Genomic DNA, 17572 nt, shown 5'->3' with positions numbered 1-17572 from the left:
TTCACATATTAAATAATTTCTTGCTTTTTAAAGAACCTATTTTAACATCGCACTCAACAACAAACTAATCCTCCCTAACAAAAACAGTAACTTCACGTCAATATGCATGAAGTTTGAGACCCCTGGCCTAGAGTGTTTGATCACCTGTGTGTTGTTTGTTTATGTCTTACCGTTAGTCTCTTGTCACCAAACCATTGTCTTCCAGACGATTGATGTCAATACTTTTTGTCCCTGTTTAACACCCACATGTAAGTCATACCCTCTACTCGTGAGTATACATGCCATGCCTTTTCAGTGGTTCATTGTCAGCTTACTTATCCAGATCCATTCTCATCATATACAGGAATATTTATCGCAGCAAACCCTGAGAAACAGGACTTGGAGATATTTCTTCAATCTGTGTAGGTTCTGTCATCCAGGTCATGGTAGTCTAAGGATCTGGGAAGGAACACAAATACAAGCTAAACAACATAGTGTATGCTGTATGGTGCAGCGAGTCCTCCTCAGACCTCTATATTGTAGAAACCAAACAGCCACACCATAAATGCATTGCACAACATAGAAGAGCCATATCGACAGGACCAGACTCAGCATCAACATCCAAAGGATAAAGGTCACTCTTTTAAGGATGCCAATGTTCATATTTTGGACAGAGAACCTTTATGCAGAGATTTACTGCAGGATCCTGTATTTAAGTTTTCTTTTTAATTAAAAAAAATCAAATGGCTGATTCAAATCAGTATAACTGCGTGCTTTATTGATATACAGTAAAGCATTTTATAATACAATAGTAAGGCATATATTTGGTGGAATCTGATATGTTGTGAAGTACTGATGTTATCTGAAAAATGATGAGACTGAAACAAACGTTAATTAAAAACCTGGCCAGTCAAATCAAACTTAGTGCCAGAAAAACCTGTGGGATAATGCTCGATGCCAAACACGCATGCACATAATACTGTACCACTTTTCACATACTTCTGAGTTGTTAAATATTAAATAATGATGAACTTCCTGTAGTCACACATGCTTTAATTGAAACACAACACACAGCACAAAATCAAATAACCTTTAACCAAAGGAAAAAACATAATTTTTGCTAGAATAAAATACTTCCTCCACATAGAAAAAGGTTTAGTATATCCTAGGTTTGACAGTAGTGCACAGGGATTAATGCATGGATGCATGGATAAATGCATCTGGGCATTCAGGCTGGAGGCTCCTACAGTGCATTTACTGAACAGTATAGTTCTGAAATGAATTAGCTAGTAATTTATCAATGCGAGGACTGAGAACAGCAGAGAAACTGCCTCTGAACTTTGAAAATTCACACAAAGTCAATTTAACCAGGCCTCTTTAAACATTCTTTCATAGTTCAAGAAATCCTCACAATCTAGCAGCCGTGTAACACTGCAGTGCTCAGATTCTAGTCTTACAGTACTGCTGAAGTGGAAAAGCTGTGTTAAAATTAAATTCTCATGTTGCATGTGTCAGTGCAACAACCAAGATCGTAACTTCAAGGTCGAATGTAGAGCTGAAGCTGAAAACTAGATAATACTAATATTCTGAAGAAGATATGGGATATAGGAAGTACTTATGGAGAAAGAGAGGGACACCACCAGATCTTTATCGCTGAAGAAATGCCTCTTGCTCACTTGCACCAAACATCTTTCTCTGACTTCTCAGCTGATGCACTTTTTTAGGTCCTTACTTCTCTCATGCACGTTTTCTTTGCATCTCCACAAGAGAAAGAGGCAAGGTTGCTTTTGCAGTGCATTCCTCTCACATTCAGTAATTTGAAATGACAGATCTGAATGAGGCCTTTGTGCAGTAAATAAGGTGAAAAACTGGGAATAATAACAGGGATGAAGGATGGATAAAGAACTCAAATAGAACACAAATTTTGTCACCCAAAACCACACAAAAAAATACAGAAAAAGAAGTACAATCGTATTTCCCCAAAAGCTTGGCCAATGGGTAAAATGTCAATAAAATGAGAATTTAATTACTTGCAAATCATTTAAAACGTGTGTTTGATTTAATATAGTGGAAAAACAACAAACCATATGTTGAAACTAAGAATTTATTTTCTTTTTTAGGCTTCTATCTTTGACATAAGTCAATATTTTTAAATCTTTAAAAGTATTTTATACATTAAGCTTAAATTTCACAGCAATCACTATAAAGTTCTTATGCAAATCAGAGATGGTCACTTTGTGTCGGGTTCGTTCAGTGTTATGCACCATAGTGGATGGAAGTCACTAAATCTTCCCAGCTTTGTTGATGTGGTTAACACATCTGCTCAATAAACAAAAAATTGCTAGTTGGATTCCACACAGATATCTTTGATTTGGAAGAGTTTTACACTCAATGCCCTCCAAACATACAGAGCTACCTGCTGTGGCAGGGAGCAGCCTGCAGGAGCTTCTTGGCAACGTGATTTTGCAAAACTTTGTCAAATGACAGTCATTCTGCTTCATTAAGTACAAATTTGTTAATTCTTTCTTTTATTTTTAAATGAAGGGATGATTGCAGCTGACGAGGAAAGAGTGTCCTACTTTCATCTACAGCGTATGTCATAATATTTTAAAAATGGAAATTGAGATAAGGAAGCAGTTTTCTTAAATCTTAGCTTTTCTTTTTTTGGCTTTGCAGCAGATTAAACCATAAGAAATATAGTTTGTGTCAAAAGATGTAGAAGCCACTAGTTAAAAAAAAAAAAAAAAAAAAATATATATATATATATATATATATATTCCACCATCAACTGATCAGATGCCAAAGGTTTAACGTGATTCTTTTTAATGTGGCTCTAAAGCAAAGGCTGGCTTCAGAAGCCATGTTTAAGACAAATAAACACTTACTACATTATAGCAACTGCTATAATGCTAAATGATTAAATGACTTGCAAATTGATTTTTCCTTTTATTGACCTCTTACATAGCTTCTCAACTTTTTGGAAAAAAGGATTGCAATATGAAATTTAGGCACCACCACATACACAACCAAACACACATCCATACAGTCTTGCAGACATTCTACTTTAAGGATCCATTAGGTCTGCATTACTGTGACAGTAGTGTATGTTTTACAAAGACATGTTTTCTCTTATAAAGCACCCTTATTATTTCAATCATTCATTTTTGATACAAATATTTAGTTTCCCCAGTTACAAAGAGATGGCAAATATATGACCATACTTCTTTGTATCTCAACCCCCAACCCATAGCCCCATTGTTGTTTTGTACAATTGCATAGAAGTTAAAAAACAAAAGCTAAAAAAAACCAAAAACAGCCTCTCTTCATAATAAAACAACTTTAGGACATTTTAAGAAACTACTGAAATCTACATGTACTTTTTTGATGAGACATTGCTGGAACTTTAATCTTTCACAAAAATAAATGTTATATATATATATATATATATATTCTCTTTGTAAACTGTTTCCAATCCAGTTGTTTTGACTAGAAAAGCATGCGATAGGTAGGAAAGTAGGGAGGGACGGAGGAGAGAGGGGTGTTAGGGCTGAAGATTAAAGGCAGGATCAGAAGTGCAGGGCCTCGTGCTGTTTGGTGCTCCTTTCGTCCGTCATCACACTGACCAGTGACTCCATGGCACGGCCCAGATCATCAGCCATGTGAAACAAACTGCCAATGCTGGGACCTGAGGGGAGAAAAAAAAAAAAACACTTATGGAAGATTTCATCTAAACCCCCCTTGCACAAGAATTTTACCATATCTGCATGACATGAAAAATGTTATCTTTGTGCTATGATTTAAATTTTCTTGTGGACTTTTTCACGTATTTATGAAATAATGAGGGCTCAAAATGCTGAAAACATTTAAAGCTCTGTTAAGACCTGCAGCATATCAAAGTTACAGCCACTCTGAATATCACAATCTAAACACTATACTCTGTATAATTCAGCAAAGAAGGGATAGAAGCAGGTTTCGTGTGACTAAATGGGAGCTGGCAAAAATACGTTTTTGCGTTTGTTCACAGCACATTTTGACATTTCCGGGCATGACCTTGTTCCAAAATGGATTCAATCAATTTTTCACCTTAAAATTTGCACACAAATATCATAATATAATATAATGACAATGTGAAAAAGGTTTGCTTGAAATTCTTGCATGTAAATAACACGTACAAAAATATTCACAGCTTTTCATATGACACTCAAAAATGCGCTCAGGAGACTAGTTGGGGTCCTTGATGATAACTTGCACCAGCGCGGTCTAGACCTTTTCCTGTTGGAAAATGAACCTTTGCCCGAGTCCAAGATGACAAAAGTGGCTTCAGGACCACTCTGTGAATGTTTTTGAGTCACTAACCCTAACCCAGCCAGAGCCCAGACTTGACCCAAAGTCTGGGCTCAGAACTCTGGAGAGATCTGAAAATGGCTGTGTACTAATGCTCCCCATTCAAGCAGTTGGAGCCTGAGAGGTTGTGCAAAGAAGGTTGGGACAAACTGCCTCATACTGCATCATGTATCATACTTAAAAAGACTGTAATTGCTTCAAGTGGTGCTTCAACAAAGGCTATAAATACTTACAGTTTTCACCTTGTCATTATGGGCTATTGTGTGTGAATTTTGAGAGGAAAAATGAAGTTAATCCATTTTGGAACAAGGCTGTAACCTGACAAAATGTGGAACATCTATGTTGCTAGCTCCTGAATTTATGACGTTACGAGGGGTCGAAAAAAACCGATGAATTAAATCGTACAAAATTTTGAACCCATTTATTAAGTATACTAAAAATACAGCTATACTATACTTTAATGATCTCATCTGAAAATGGAGAGGCGTGTGTCTGAAAAACATATCTGAAAATGTGCATGTTTGTATACAATTTGCCTTTAAATCCACTTTAAAACTAACTGATAAGTTATACAGCACATTTTTAAAGCTCAGAGCTACCATGACCTACCCAGAGGCACTGAGGCCACCACACTGGAAATTCAATCAGATTCAAAACCCACACGTTTCAATTCTTAAACAAACCAATTAACAAATTGAAGCTGCTGAAAGGCTACAACAAAGCAGCAACTTAGTCTGCAGGCACATTGTCCTGTGAACTTGTGTCACAGTGTCATCTTATGAAAGTACATGCAGCCATTACGTAAACACATAGCACAGACTTTACACTGGAGCACTAATTCCACTGCCTAACGTGAAAACAGGCGCCATGGTGCAGGTTGGACTGGGACACACACTGGGACAGCCACTTGCCCAGCTTGGGATCACTGTGCCAAGTTCAATTCAACTATATCTTATTTATATAGCGCCAAATAATAACAACAGTTGCCTCAAGGCACTTTACATCTATCACTACTGCCGTCTATCACTGCTTGTCCACTTGTCCGGTTGGTTAGTCATCACCAGTTTGTCCGTTTTTATCTGGAAATCGCACAGGATCTTAGCTTGTTTATTGTCAACCACACTGTGGGGTGCATTCTTTTTGACCTCGGGACTTCCAGGCCATACTTGGCACAAATATTCCTGTATATGCCAGCCACTTCGTTATTATGGCGTTCCATGTATCTCCTGCTTGCTAGCATCTTGCAACCCATTGTTATGTGCTCGATTGTCTCAGGGGCATCTTTGCAGAGCCTGCAGCTGGTGTGGTGTGAACCCCAGCTTCTATGGATCTTGTGCTTGGCACTTGTTCCTGTGCTGCCATGATTAATACATTTTCTACTCTCCTGGAGAACTTAAGAGGGTTTTCTGCTCGTGCCTTGTTCAAAAAAGCACTTTTTTTTCTATGCTTATGATTAACATTCACAGCTCACACTCAGTGCTATTAACACATCAGTTGTGGTGCTTGGTACCCAATCTTGGAGGGTGGGGATAATGACATCTCACCCATGACCTAATGTCCACCTTGCTGTAGCATTTGTTTTGTACCTCGTCGATCTCTAGTTGTGATAGCAGTTGCTTCTTCCAGATGTTGGAACAAAGCTACTAGTAGTGCTATAAATGTTGGATTTCCAAGACTCCATAGATCCCATATCCTCTTCATGTATCTCTTTTGCTGGAATTACTTGGTAGTAGCATTCAAAAAGCCCCATATTCTCATTCAGTTCAATTACATTTTATTTATACAGTGCCAATTCACAACAACAGTCGCCTCAAGGCACTTTATATTGTAAGGTAGACCCTACAATAATACATATAGACCCAACAATCATATGACCCCCTCAAGCTCTCTGGTGACAGAGGGAAGGAAAAACCTCCAGCAGAAACAGGATCAGGGAGGGGCGGGGCCATCTGCTGCGACCAGTTGGGGTGAGGGGAGAAAGACAGAAGACATTCCTTGTCTACTTATGCCTTCTTGTTCCAGTAGCCCACTTCTAACCAGTGTGTCCTGGTTCTCTAACACCTGACAAGGTACGGACCAAGATTACTCTGCGAGGCTCCTGACTACGGTAGCCGTAATGCTCCTACAATCCATCCAGCGGTGCGGCTTCGTAGCTTACCAAAGTGGTACTAAAATATTTTTTGACAGATTTCTGAGCGCCGTGTACCACATAAAATCGGTTCGAGGTCAGTAAGCACAACCAGAATTCATACATAAGGCGGCTGTTTTAACAGCCACTATTTCTGAGAAAATGAAAGGATTTTAAATGCGCCTTATAGTGCAGAAAATACAGACCCTGACTACATACACACCCTGGTCAGAAGTTGAACCCCAGAGCCTAAGCAACAGTAGCTTCCTGTTGGCGGTGCATCAGCAGCCCTGACAGCTAAGATGTTGGTTAACTCGACATTTTGCTGCAGTTTTCTTTTTCTCTGTTCTACAAGGCGCGTGAGTGCACAGCAAGGGTAGAGAAAGAGCTGGTTGAACTCATTAGTTCATTTTCATTGTCAGTGCTTGTAGGCCCAGTGCACAGTGGCCCAAAAGTGCACCGGCCCACCAGGTAAATGCCCAGTATGCCAGATTACCAGTCCAGCACTGCTGTGGTGCGACAGGAAAGGGGGGAAGGAAATGAAAGAAAAAGCAAAAGAGGATAGATATTTACATTTTCCCACAGCATCACTGCACCATGTCATCTCCACTCTGCCATAATATGCCCAAATTTCCGAATCATTTCTTCAGCTGTTAGACTTCTATTGAGAGCTTGGCTCTGTTCCAGATGACATTTAAACCATAAGGCCAAAAAGTGTTGCAAACATGGTACTGATACAGCAGTAACAGAAGCGTGCAATGGTAGAGTGGGGAGGAAAAGAGGAAGGTAAGCCACTAACCTCTCATGGGTGTGCCTTTCTCCCTCCTAGCTCATGTAAAAGGAGGAAAGAAAGAAAAGACAAGAAAGAAGGTAAAATCATCTTGTGTTGGTAAAAGAGAGGAAGAAAGATGCTTGAAGGTGACACTTAAATGATGAATTACAGCTATGATAAAGTTTGATATAAGTATGTCATTGAAAGGAACTCTTCAACAAAGAGTGTTTGAAAACCCATAACCTGAGCACTACATCAATCACAGCATAATTATTCATATAAATGAGATGCTCAGTTCAGTTTTTCCACAGTTAGATGTGTAACGTTAGACAAGAAAACATCTTGCTAAGGTGGGACTCTTAGCAAAGTAGCTCCCCTGATCTTTGCAGCTTTCTCAGTAAAAGGAGGCACCTTGCTGCAGAAGAGGTGAATTATTTCATACCCTGACTTTGAGGGAAAGAATTGTTGAGCTGTTCCATCACTTCCTCCAGCCCAGCTGCATCTTGGGATGGGCTGGACAGCTCATCATCACCTGAAACAGAAAGGAAACAAAGCGTTTAAGGATAGTTTAACGAGTACTGACCCGAGCACACGTACGCACACACACACCATAAAACACACATGCAAGTCTTTAACGTGTGTGTTGTCTCATGTAAACCGATGTCCAAGCAGCATATGTTCCACAGGTACTAGAAATCTATTTATATCGTCTATGCGTCACAAAGGGTGGATGCAAATTAAAGAATATAAAAGGGATGTGTGGGTGTTTTTACCCATTGTATCAGTAGTTTGGCTGGCAGCCACACGAAGCAGAGGGAGAGAGGAGTCGGAACGCTGAGAGGAGGTGGATGGGGAGGACAGAGCTGTGCCGTTTACCTTGGAATCCGTCTGAGGCACACATAAGATAAGGACAACATCTTTTATTTGCTGTTTGTACACAAACAGTAGATCTGTTAGGAAATGTTGTGCAGAGCTTAGAGTCAGTCATAAATACAGATATATTTACAGTATAAAATAAAGTGCATGTTGAGGTAACGTAGGGGTTTTTTTTCCATAAAGAGATAAAGATAATAAAAACAAACAAACAATATGTCAAGTACAACACACAAACAAAACACAGGAAACTGGCAGTAATATGACACAGGGCAGAGAAAAGTGACGTGTGTACGCAGCTCTTTGCTCACTGATGAAAATTCTGGAGACCATCAGTATCTTGTGCTACTTGAGATTGACGCCTAGCTTAAGAGTATTTTATCATCAGCAGATATTGAATAAGAATAGTCTAAACTCACTTGATCAAATCCAGTAAAGTTTAACTGTCTTTTACCTTGTTAGGTAGTATTCCTAAACATCTTTAGGAATACTACCTCACAAGGACTAACAATAGGCTAGCATACATGTGTGGGCCTTAGTTTTTTCAAATACAAACAATAAGAAATATTCGGAAACACCTTCACCTGCTGAGGGTTTCCATCAAGAAAATGGTGAGGAGATCCATGCAAGTAAAGGAGAAATAAAAACAAACAGAGTGGAAGAAGAGTGGACCAAGGGGAAGAGTGAGTTTCTAAAGCAGAGAAAAGAAGAAGGGAATAGATGGGATAACATCTATTGCGTTCAAGTTTGTGTCTTTGCAATTCAGCGCAACAATGTGACTGGATGTCTCAGTGGGTGAGGCCAGATGCCTCTCAGAAGATGTGACGCCCAGAAAGAGAGGGAGGGTAGAAAGACCAGATATAAAAGTTAGGTGAAGAAGAAACACAGGGTTTTTCCCTTCATCTACTGAGAGATGAACAGATCAGACATAATATGCTCGGTTAAAAAAATTACAGCAGAGATGCCAGAAGGATTATCCACTCCCCAAACTGTGAACCTGCAAATTGGGTTTGTATTTTTTGGCTTTTTCACTGCTCATTTTTGCCATGTTAGAGTATGGAATCAAGAAGATTTGGATTTCCACTTGGAAATATAGAGATATGCCAAATATCCTTGGGCAAGACACTGTGTGAATGTTAGACAGAAAGCGCTTTTGGAATTTAATTAAAAAACAGAAGCTCACTGTATAGAGATTGTCCTTTTTTTCCTCAACATCTCACTCATCCTACTTTAGCACTGACTTTTTATGTTTAATAAGTATATTATGCAGTATAGAGATACAAGGTCATGAAGAATTAGGACATTCGATTTCTCTGAACATAGTCCAATTTATACAGATTTGAAAATTCAAAACAACAATAAATTTTCATGGAAACTGAACTCAAATTTACTGAAAGGATCGATCCTTTTAATGGTCTTCTTGGACTTGGCAACCCTATCCCTAACCCCTAACCCTATTTCTTTGTGCTAAAAGGAGAGCCCCACAGAATATCCAGTGGTAACACTGGTTGTATTGATTTATCTGACCATGCTCCTCTTTCAAGCATTGTTCAAACTGGTGAGAACCCAAACGATAAGAAAAAAAATGCATATGAAAGGAAGGCAAAACAATCAAGATTAATAGAGCTTAAAACGCAGCATAAGGAGGGAAAGAACCCAACCCTGATTACAACAAATAAATACACTATACTCACAGGAAATGGTAAAATGATGGTATTCACAAAACAAAAACTTTAGGAATCAGTCAAACTATAAACCACAAGTAGATAATACTATACACAAGATAAGAGATCCAAACTCAAAAACTGTACAGTATCCCCTCAGGTAAAGAGTTTGGGTCTCAAAATGATTGATTTGAATGTATTTTATTCATTTGCCCCCAGAAAGCCATTGGCTGGATGAATGTCTAAAAATGCACGAGTCCATTGCTAAAGAAAAAGCATGTTGAAGTGTGTTTAATCTTTGCTGAACAACATTTAGACAAGCCTGTGAAATACTGTGAGAATACAGTACAGTCTGGTCAGACCATATAGACTCCATTCCAAAAACACAAACACAAAGATTAATAGTTTTTCATAAACTGGAACAGTATAGAGATAATGGTCCGTAAATGTCTGGGATTCTCTTGCTAATATGTCCTGCTACTGATGTCCCTTCGCCTGGTGTGCTTGAATAATTGCCAGAGGTCGAAAGACATCCATACCACAGCGTTATGACACACCACCCAGAGTTAGTACATCAAAGCAGATGTCGCACACTCTCACCGGTTTGTTCAAATCAAACTTGATGAGCACTTGTGGCATAGTAGACGCCCACAGTGGCAGCGATGTTTTTATGTTCAAACTCCAAACTTGGCAGCACATTCATAGCAGTTGGGGCCATAACAGCATGGGCACTCTTTGCAAAGCATAACTAGAAGGCAACTGCTTGGATGCAACCTGGTAGCTGAAAATATGATACCCTGATTATTAGTTACTCCCAGGTGAGCCCTACCCCTCACAACAGCACAGGCTTGCGTTTCCTTTCACATAGGCCAGGAATAGAACTGTGTTCCCTTTGTTGTCAGCTTTGTCCAGAGGATATTCAGGCATACACTGGAGGAACAACTCAAAAATGGCAGCAGCATTTTCATTGCCATTATGGCAAATGCCACATGATGCAGTGGTGACTGACTGCCGAGTTTGACAGTCTCAGCATCAATGTTGGACTCTGTGAGAAGGACTCTGACATTGTTAAGGCGACCCTGCATAACAGCCAGATGCAGAGCATTATTTCCATACTCATCCTCAGCAGCAAAATCTACTCCATTCTCTAGCAGTACAGAATAGTGGCCAGGTTTACTGAAAACCCGCACACACCCGACGATTTCCTACTCCCTGACTTCCTTTTTACCCACTAGAACATAAACTTGGGCTGACCCAGAAGCCAACACCACTGGGTAGAGAATGGTAACACAGAAATGTGGAACTTGGAGTGTGGTTAAAGTAAAATCAGCATGTGTGAAATGGGGCTCTCATGCATTAAGTGTGTGTATACCTGCTCCAGGAGCTGTCTCAGTCTGTGAAGCTGAGACTCCAGCTGTTTGTTGTGGTCCTCCAGTATCTGCATCCGGGCCTCTAGACGGCCTTTATGTTGCCGTAGCAGCTTAGCCTCAGCGATAAGCTCAGCATCACGTGTGCACTGTGGCGACACTGGTAGCATCTCCGGGGGCGATGGCAGTGGGGAAAGACCCTTTCTGTCGTGTGTCTTCTTCAGGCGGTCGTACTCTGCTTGTAGTTTCCTGCACAGATGAACAGAAATGAGGTTACTTCTTGCTACAAGCTCTGGTATACAGGAGTAAGGCCAGGAACAGATGGATTTAAATGAGGGCAGTGGACTTTTTAACCAGATTATTTAACACAATCCTGAAGAGTAAGACGATGCCTGAGCAATGGAAAAGGAAGCAATTTCAAGAACAAGGGTGATGTGCAGAGCTATAGTAACTACAGAGGATGAGTTGATGAGCCATACCATGAAGCTATGGGAAAGATTTGTTGAAGCTAGCGAGGTGAAGGCAGAAGCAAAAGAATAAGACTTCTTATTTTTATTTTATTAAAAATAAGATATATCACAATCTTATTATAAATGAAGCTACACTTGGTCTGCTGTGGAAAATGAATGACTGAATATGATCTGGGCATCACATTTTACAGACTGTCCTTTCAACCGAAAGAAGACCTGAATCATTTCTTAGTGTTCATGAATGATTTAAAGTTGTGCCATCATTGCAGAATTGGTCATATTTACATTACGTATGACGTTAGTTCAGTTTTGAATAAAGTTAAAGAGACAGGATGATGATTCAGACGGCACAGGTTAAGTTTTGGAGAAAAGCAAAAAGGACTCTTCCTTGGAAAAAAACAAAACAAGAAACAGTTCTTAATGCTCGTCAGGTACAGTTACTTGTTGATTTATCCCCTGATTGCCAAGACTAGATTTGGATTTTCTAGTAAACCCTAGTGGTCAAATCTAAACTCAGTTAAATGTGTCATGTGACGACCGCTTTCAGATTCAAAGCTGAGTTGTGTAGACTGGAGTGTGAGGCACAGTAACAGGATGGGCTCCACTGACCTGTTCTCCTGCTCCAGGTCATTAAGGACCCTCTCCAGCTCTCCCTTCTCCTCTGTCTCCATGGAGATGAGGATCTGGGCGGGGCTGCGGGGCTGGCTGAGAGGAGAGCCTTGGTTCAGAGACTGGCAGTAGTGCTGGATCAACATGTGCTCGTCATCGCTGCAGACACACACACGTCAAACATACCCACCAATGATACACACACATAGCAACAAAGATGCCAATGCACGTACACACAGACACACACACGGAAAATGAAGGAAAAAGAAAAGCAACTGAATGAAAGAGTAGCAGCTAAACATAACACCACAAAAAAAAGAAAGAAGAAAGAAAGAAACATAAAAGAGCATGGAGACAGAGAGAGGGCCAGAGCTATCTTCTTGAACTCTGTTAGGAACACTGGACTGGTCACACGCTGCCAGCTCCGAGCAATGAGTTATATGGCCTGCAAGATTCAGGAGCATTTTAATTAGGTCAGGTATTTAGCTATTGGGCTCACTGCACTGCTACCATGAATATTAAAGGATATGTGCTGAATGAAAACAAATCACCTTCAAGATGACTGCTGATTTGAAAGTGAAATCCACTTCGGGTAAAGTGGAGCTCTCTCAGCTCTCTTTAAACTTTTTATTCATGGAATACATTTCATCAACCAAGCTCCATATTGCACTTTATGTGGATGTGAAGCCCGAAGCCATTTTTCAAATTAGCCTTAATTTAATTTCCATGTGTGCTGGACTACTTTTAAATTTTGGTGTTTGTCAAGGAACTAACAGGGCTGCAACTTTTTAAAAAAGTGGTTAAAGCCCATACATTCTACGCAAACTTCAGGCAAAGGTAAGAATACTACTAAGCCTGCGAGAACAAGACTATTGTTCCTAAGGTAAAGACGCACAAAAGGAACAGTAAGTTAAGCTAACTTCTTTATCCTATACTAAGTAGTCCTTAGCTTTAAATCTGGTACCAGGTACTACCACCTAACTTCTCTTCTTCTGCCCGTCCTGTCTTCCATACATCTTCATCTCCAAGTGAACCTATCTCACATCCTTTTCTTTATTCTCCCTGGAAATCAAGCAGCTGGACTTCTAGCTAGCAACACACTCTGTGCCAAACTGTTTATTTCCTGATGTTTGTTAAACTAATAGAAATGTTGCACTCGAAATTAGAGATGGACCGATCCGATATTACGTATCAGTCCGATACTGACCTAAATTACTGGATCGGATATCGGAGAGAAATAAAAAAAAAAATGTAATCCGATCCGAAGTATCACAAAATCACCTCACAAAACGCGCTACTTGGCGTAACCCAGCTCGGCGCATCGGAGCAGTATGTGTCACGTGATAGAGCGGCTGTTGTCTGCGAGACCTGTCGGCGGTCTGTTGGAGCATTTGGAGCCTTGCTACATGCTTCCTAAACTGCGGCATTCATCTCGGCGAAAACTATCCCAGAGAAGTAAAGCAAGTGTGTAAGTTCATCCCTGAATGTTTGCAGAGTATTTCCACGTTAAGCTTAACAACTGATATATTGAGCCACAGCTGGACTGGCCGTCGGAGTTGCATATTGAGGTGAAAAGGAAGCGATTTGTCCAGTACTTCAGCTAGAATTAAAAAATAGACACAAAGCTGGAGTTATTCTGTCTTTGCTGCGCAGTTGCATCTACTTCTCTCATTCACTCCCCCTTCCTCTCCTGTTATTACTTCAAGCATGAAACTGATCAATGATCAGCTGATCGGCTTTTCTGCCGCAAGTCCCGTCTCTCTTGTTTATCACCCACTTTGCGCTAGAAAGAGGAAACCAGCGGATTAACAACAGCAGCACGTTTAAGCGTGATAAGCTGTTGTTAGAATGTATTTAATATTACTTTCTAGTATCAGCTGATGTTTGCTGGAGCCACGGCTGTAAAAGCTGCTGGTCATGATGTCGGTTTGGATATGTGGTGAGAGGGAAAGATGAAGATGAAACCAGGAGATGTCCTTACTGAATCATCAGAGCTGAGCAGGTGATGGAGAAACAGGTTTACCTTTTAGGTGACATGAATGAGTTGAAGGGAAGTTATGAACTGTTTCTGAGAGACAAATAACACCAGGATCCTTTTCTACGTAGCTGACAGCTGGTAACTGTGCAGGGGCGGGTCTAGCAAAGTTTTGTCGGGGGCCAGGTTGGGCATTAACAGGGAAAGGGGGGCACAAAGAAATACTTTTCTTTGTTATGTCATTTAAAAACTTTGAATAAATAATTATCTGAATCTTACAACAAAAGTGGTCATCTGATTAAATGTATAGAAATCCATTATTGTATATAGTAACTAGGGGTGGGTTTTTATAATCGATTTATCGATTAAAATTAGAGCTGGGCGATAGAACGATAACGATATGTATTGCGAAATAACTTTTTCTCGATAGAAAAATTAAACTATTGCGATAGGCCTCATCTCTCCTGTCCTCTTAAAAAAAAAAGAAAAAAGAACAGCCAACCCAAATTAAGCAGCGCAGAGCCGAACCAATCACAGCCGCAGCGTCACGTCACGTGACTTGTTACGTACAGCACAAGCGCCAAGGCGCACATGTGTATTTGTTTTTGCAGCCGTGCAGCCCGGGTAATGAAGGAAATGAGTTTGCCGACTAGAGAAAAATCAACCGAGGCGTGAGCGAAGGTTACGAAGAAAAACAGATGATGGTTCCAATGCCGGAGAGCTTGTCGAACGGAAGGGCCACAGAAGTTCCGTAGTGTGAAGGTATTTCGGCTATTTCAAGTCTGACAAAAAACAGAGGAACGCGCACTGTAAATTGTGCTGAAAGCAAGTCTGGAAATACAATAAAGCGGTGCATGCTCAATCTCTGACTGAAAGCGCTAATTCGTCATTCGGCTTTTGTCAGACTAAAGTAACTGTTAAAACTGTTTGAAAAGCTAAGCTATACAACAAGGAGAGATTGAGAATTTCCTTTTAGTTCTCAGTTTATTTGATATTGACAAAAGTTAGTCAATTTTGTCTGTTCTTCTGTAAAACAAACTAAGATTTATTTTTAGAATTAATATTTTGTTTCTAAGTGGAATTGACAATTTAGTCTGTTTGTTCTATTTTGAAACTTAAACGCTTTAGCGGCTGCCTTTTGTGTAGTTTGCAATATTTGCCTTTATTTATCTGAAACTGAAGTCTCATGTTCCTTAAGTACATCTACCCTGTTGAACTTATTATGGGAAATAAATATTTTAATTAAAACAAGCTGCTAATTATTTCACATTTTACTTGTGAGCAACGGCACATTTAAATCTTACAAATATAGTTATTTGGCTTATATCGTGATATATATCGTTATCGCCTGAAATGAAAAAACATATCGTGATATGAAAAAATCTTATATCGCCCAGCTCTAATTAAAATTGATTCTGGCTTGGATAACGTGAAATCGATTCATTAAAATCCTGAATCGATTTTTTAAGATAAATTTATTTTGCCCGAAATGCCAGAATCTCAGGTGAAACCTCGCAAAATTTCAACAACCACCAAACAGCTAAGACAGTAAATGAGAGCAGGTACACGGATTCTGCACAAAGACGTAAACACACAGCGCAGACCCGCGGATCAGAATCAGTGAGATGTCGCCTTTCTCACCCGACGGCACGGACACGGTCGGGGCTGAAAGCCGACAGCTCGCTGATTCTGATATGTCGGCGGCTCCGCACTTTGTGTTCACGCCCTTTTTGCGCTGATTCTAAAGCTGTTAGATTGATCTCTCTCCAAACAATATTGACCAAACCAGAAGCAAAAGAAGATCAAAACTACGCTTCACATAAATGTCGTCATGAATTCACTCTGACTTTTACTGTTTTGCTTCCACCAGGATAAAATCACACTTCATGCACAGCTCTCTCTCTCTGTCTCTCTCTCTCTCTCTGTACTTCAAGAACAGTTTCCCATCTATCCCCGAAATCTGTTTTCTGCATTATTCGCTTGCTTGTTACGCACAAGTCTACGGTTGTTTACAGTGCTGTCGGCCGCTGTTTTTTTCCTTTTACTTACTTCCGAAAAGAAAACCTAATTTCTGCCAGCTTCCTTTTTATAGATACAAAAATATGTAAATGTACTTATCTGAATTATAATATTTCTGACTGTCAAAATTTCCCAGATTCAAATCGAATCGAATCGATTCGGGACCTTGTGAATCAGAAACGAATCGATTCTAGAAATCAGTGACGATACCCAGCCCTAATAGTAACTAATAAATCTAATATACACCCTAGTAAGCTATAGTAGTTTTTCCTTTGGTAAGGTACCATCTGTGCAGTTTGCAATTCTGTTGAAGAAAGATGTCGAATCTACTTCATTATTGTAGAAAAATAATTGATTTCTGTGCATTTGTTTTACACTTGCATTAAATTAAAGTTGATTACATCGATTAAGGGCGAGGGGTTCCCTAATATTTTTGCTGGGAGTTGGCAACCCTATTAGTTAGGTAGGTAAGTACTCTTTAAAATACCAGAATAGGGAGGATGGTGTAGGTTTAAATTTATTAGATTGAGCAGTGTTGCTGAACTATAAAATGTTTTGGGTGGAGTGTATTTTTTGCATACAGGTATAACAGAATAGCTTCAGTCTCTTGTTTTTTAAAACTTGAGTATGAACTTATACAAAATGCAGCAAGATATTTATAAAAAACAGTTTTATTGATTACAAAATACGCTATATCGGATTCATATCGGTATCGGCAGATATCCAAATTTATGATATCGGAATCAGTATCGGACATTAAAAAGTGGTATCGTGCCATCTCTACTAGAAATTATCTAAAAGTTTAAAAGACTTTATTGCCTTTATGCTCGAGTACAGCTTGTGGACACCTGCATTCGTTCCGCCCCTCTTTAACCCCCGAGTATAAACACTAACTGATGCTGCTGAACCAAAAGTAAAAATGCAGGTATTTGTGTAAAAATGTAGGGAGTAAAAGCCAAAAGTTGTCAGAAAAATAAATACTCAAGAAAAGTACAGAAATCTGAAAATTCGATCCAAATACAGTAACAAAATATTTGTACTTCGTTACTTCCCACCTCTGGTTAGTTACCTTTAAAAAATGGCTGGTGCAACCCCCCCGCCCCCCGCCACACACACACACGTGCCAGCTTTAACGCTACAGGTCACAAAATCCTATACTTTTTCTATAATTCTGTGATCTGATTCTATGCTGCACCCGGATTTGCACTCTTGTTTAGTAAGTATAGATAGATCAGTATCTATACTTACCAACAACGTTCATGTTTTGATGGAAAATAAAATCACAATTAGGGCTACTTTTGATACACCGGTAAACTTCTTTTCGCCAAAACGTTATACTAAACAGGTGTGAGGGTGTTTAATACTGTGCCTC

General features: G+C 39.7%; 1 protein-coding gene across 3 annotated transcripts in view; it reads right to left on the bottom strand.

Moving 5' to 3' along the window:
* Positions 1–736: 736 nt before the first annotated feature.
* Positions 737–17572, bottom strand: part of LOC116329919 (dystrophin-like) — a 57514-nt gene continuing 40678 nt past the window's right edge. For 2 of the 3 annotated variants that reach the window (XM_031752055.2, XM_039606893.1), the window contains 5 exons: positions 12207–12365; positions 11133–11376; positions 7997–8111; positions 7666–7755; positions 737–3664 (listed from right to left, as the gene is read on the bottom strand). In XM_031752055.2, coding sequence (XP_031607915.1) covers positions 3546–3664; positions 7666–7755; positions 7997–8111; positions 11133–11376; positions 12207–12365 — 727 coding nt within the window. In that variant the 3' untranslated portion in view covers positions 737–3545. Of the gene's footprint in view, positions 3665–7250; positions 7277–7665; positions 7756–7996; positions 8112–11132; positions 11377–12206; positions 12366–17572 lie in introns of all 3 variants that reach the window. The other variant, XM_031752057.2, reaches the window with a different exon arrangement.

This window comes from Oreochromis aureus, linkage group 23, assembly GCF_013358895.1.
Source record: "Oreochromis aureus strain Israel breed Guangdong linkage group 23, ZZ_aureus, whole genome shotgun sequence".
In the NCBI taxonomy this organism is placed as follows: domain Eukaryota; kingdom Metazoa; phylum Chordata; class Actinopteri; order Cichliformes; family Cichlidae; genus Oreochromis; species Oreochromis aureus.
The sequence above is the reverse complement of the archived record's forward strand: the minus strand, read 5'-3'. Positions and strand labels throughout refer to the sequence as shown.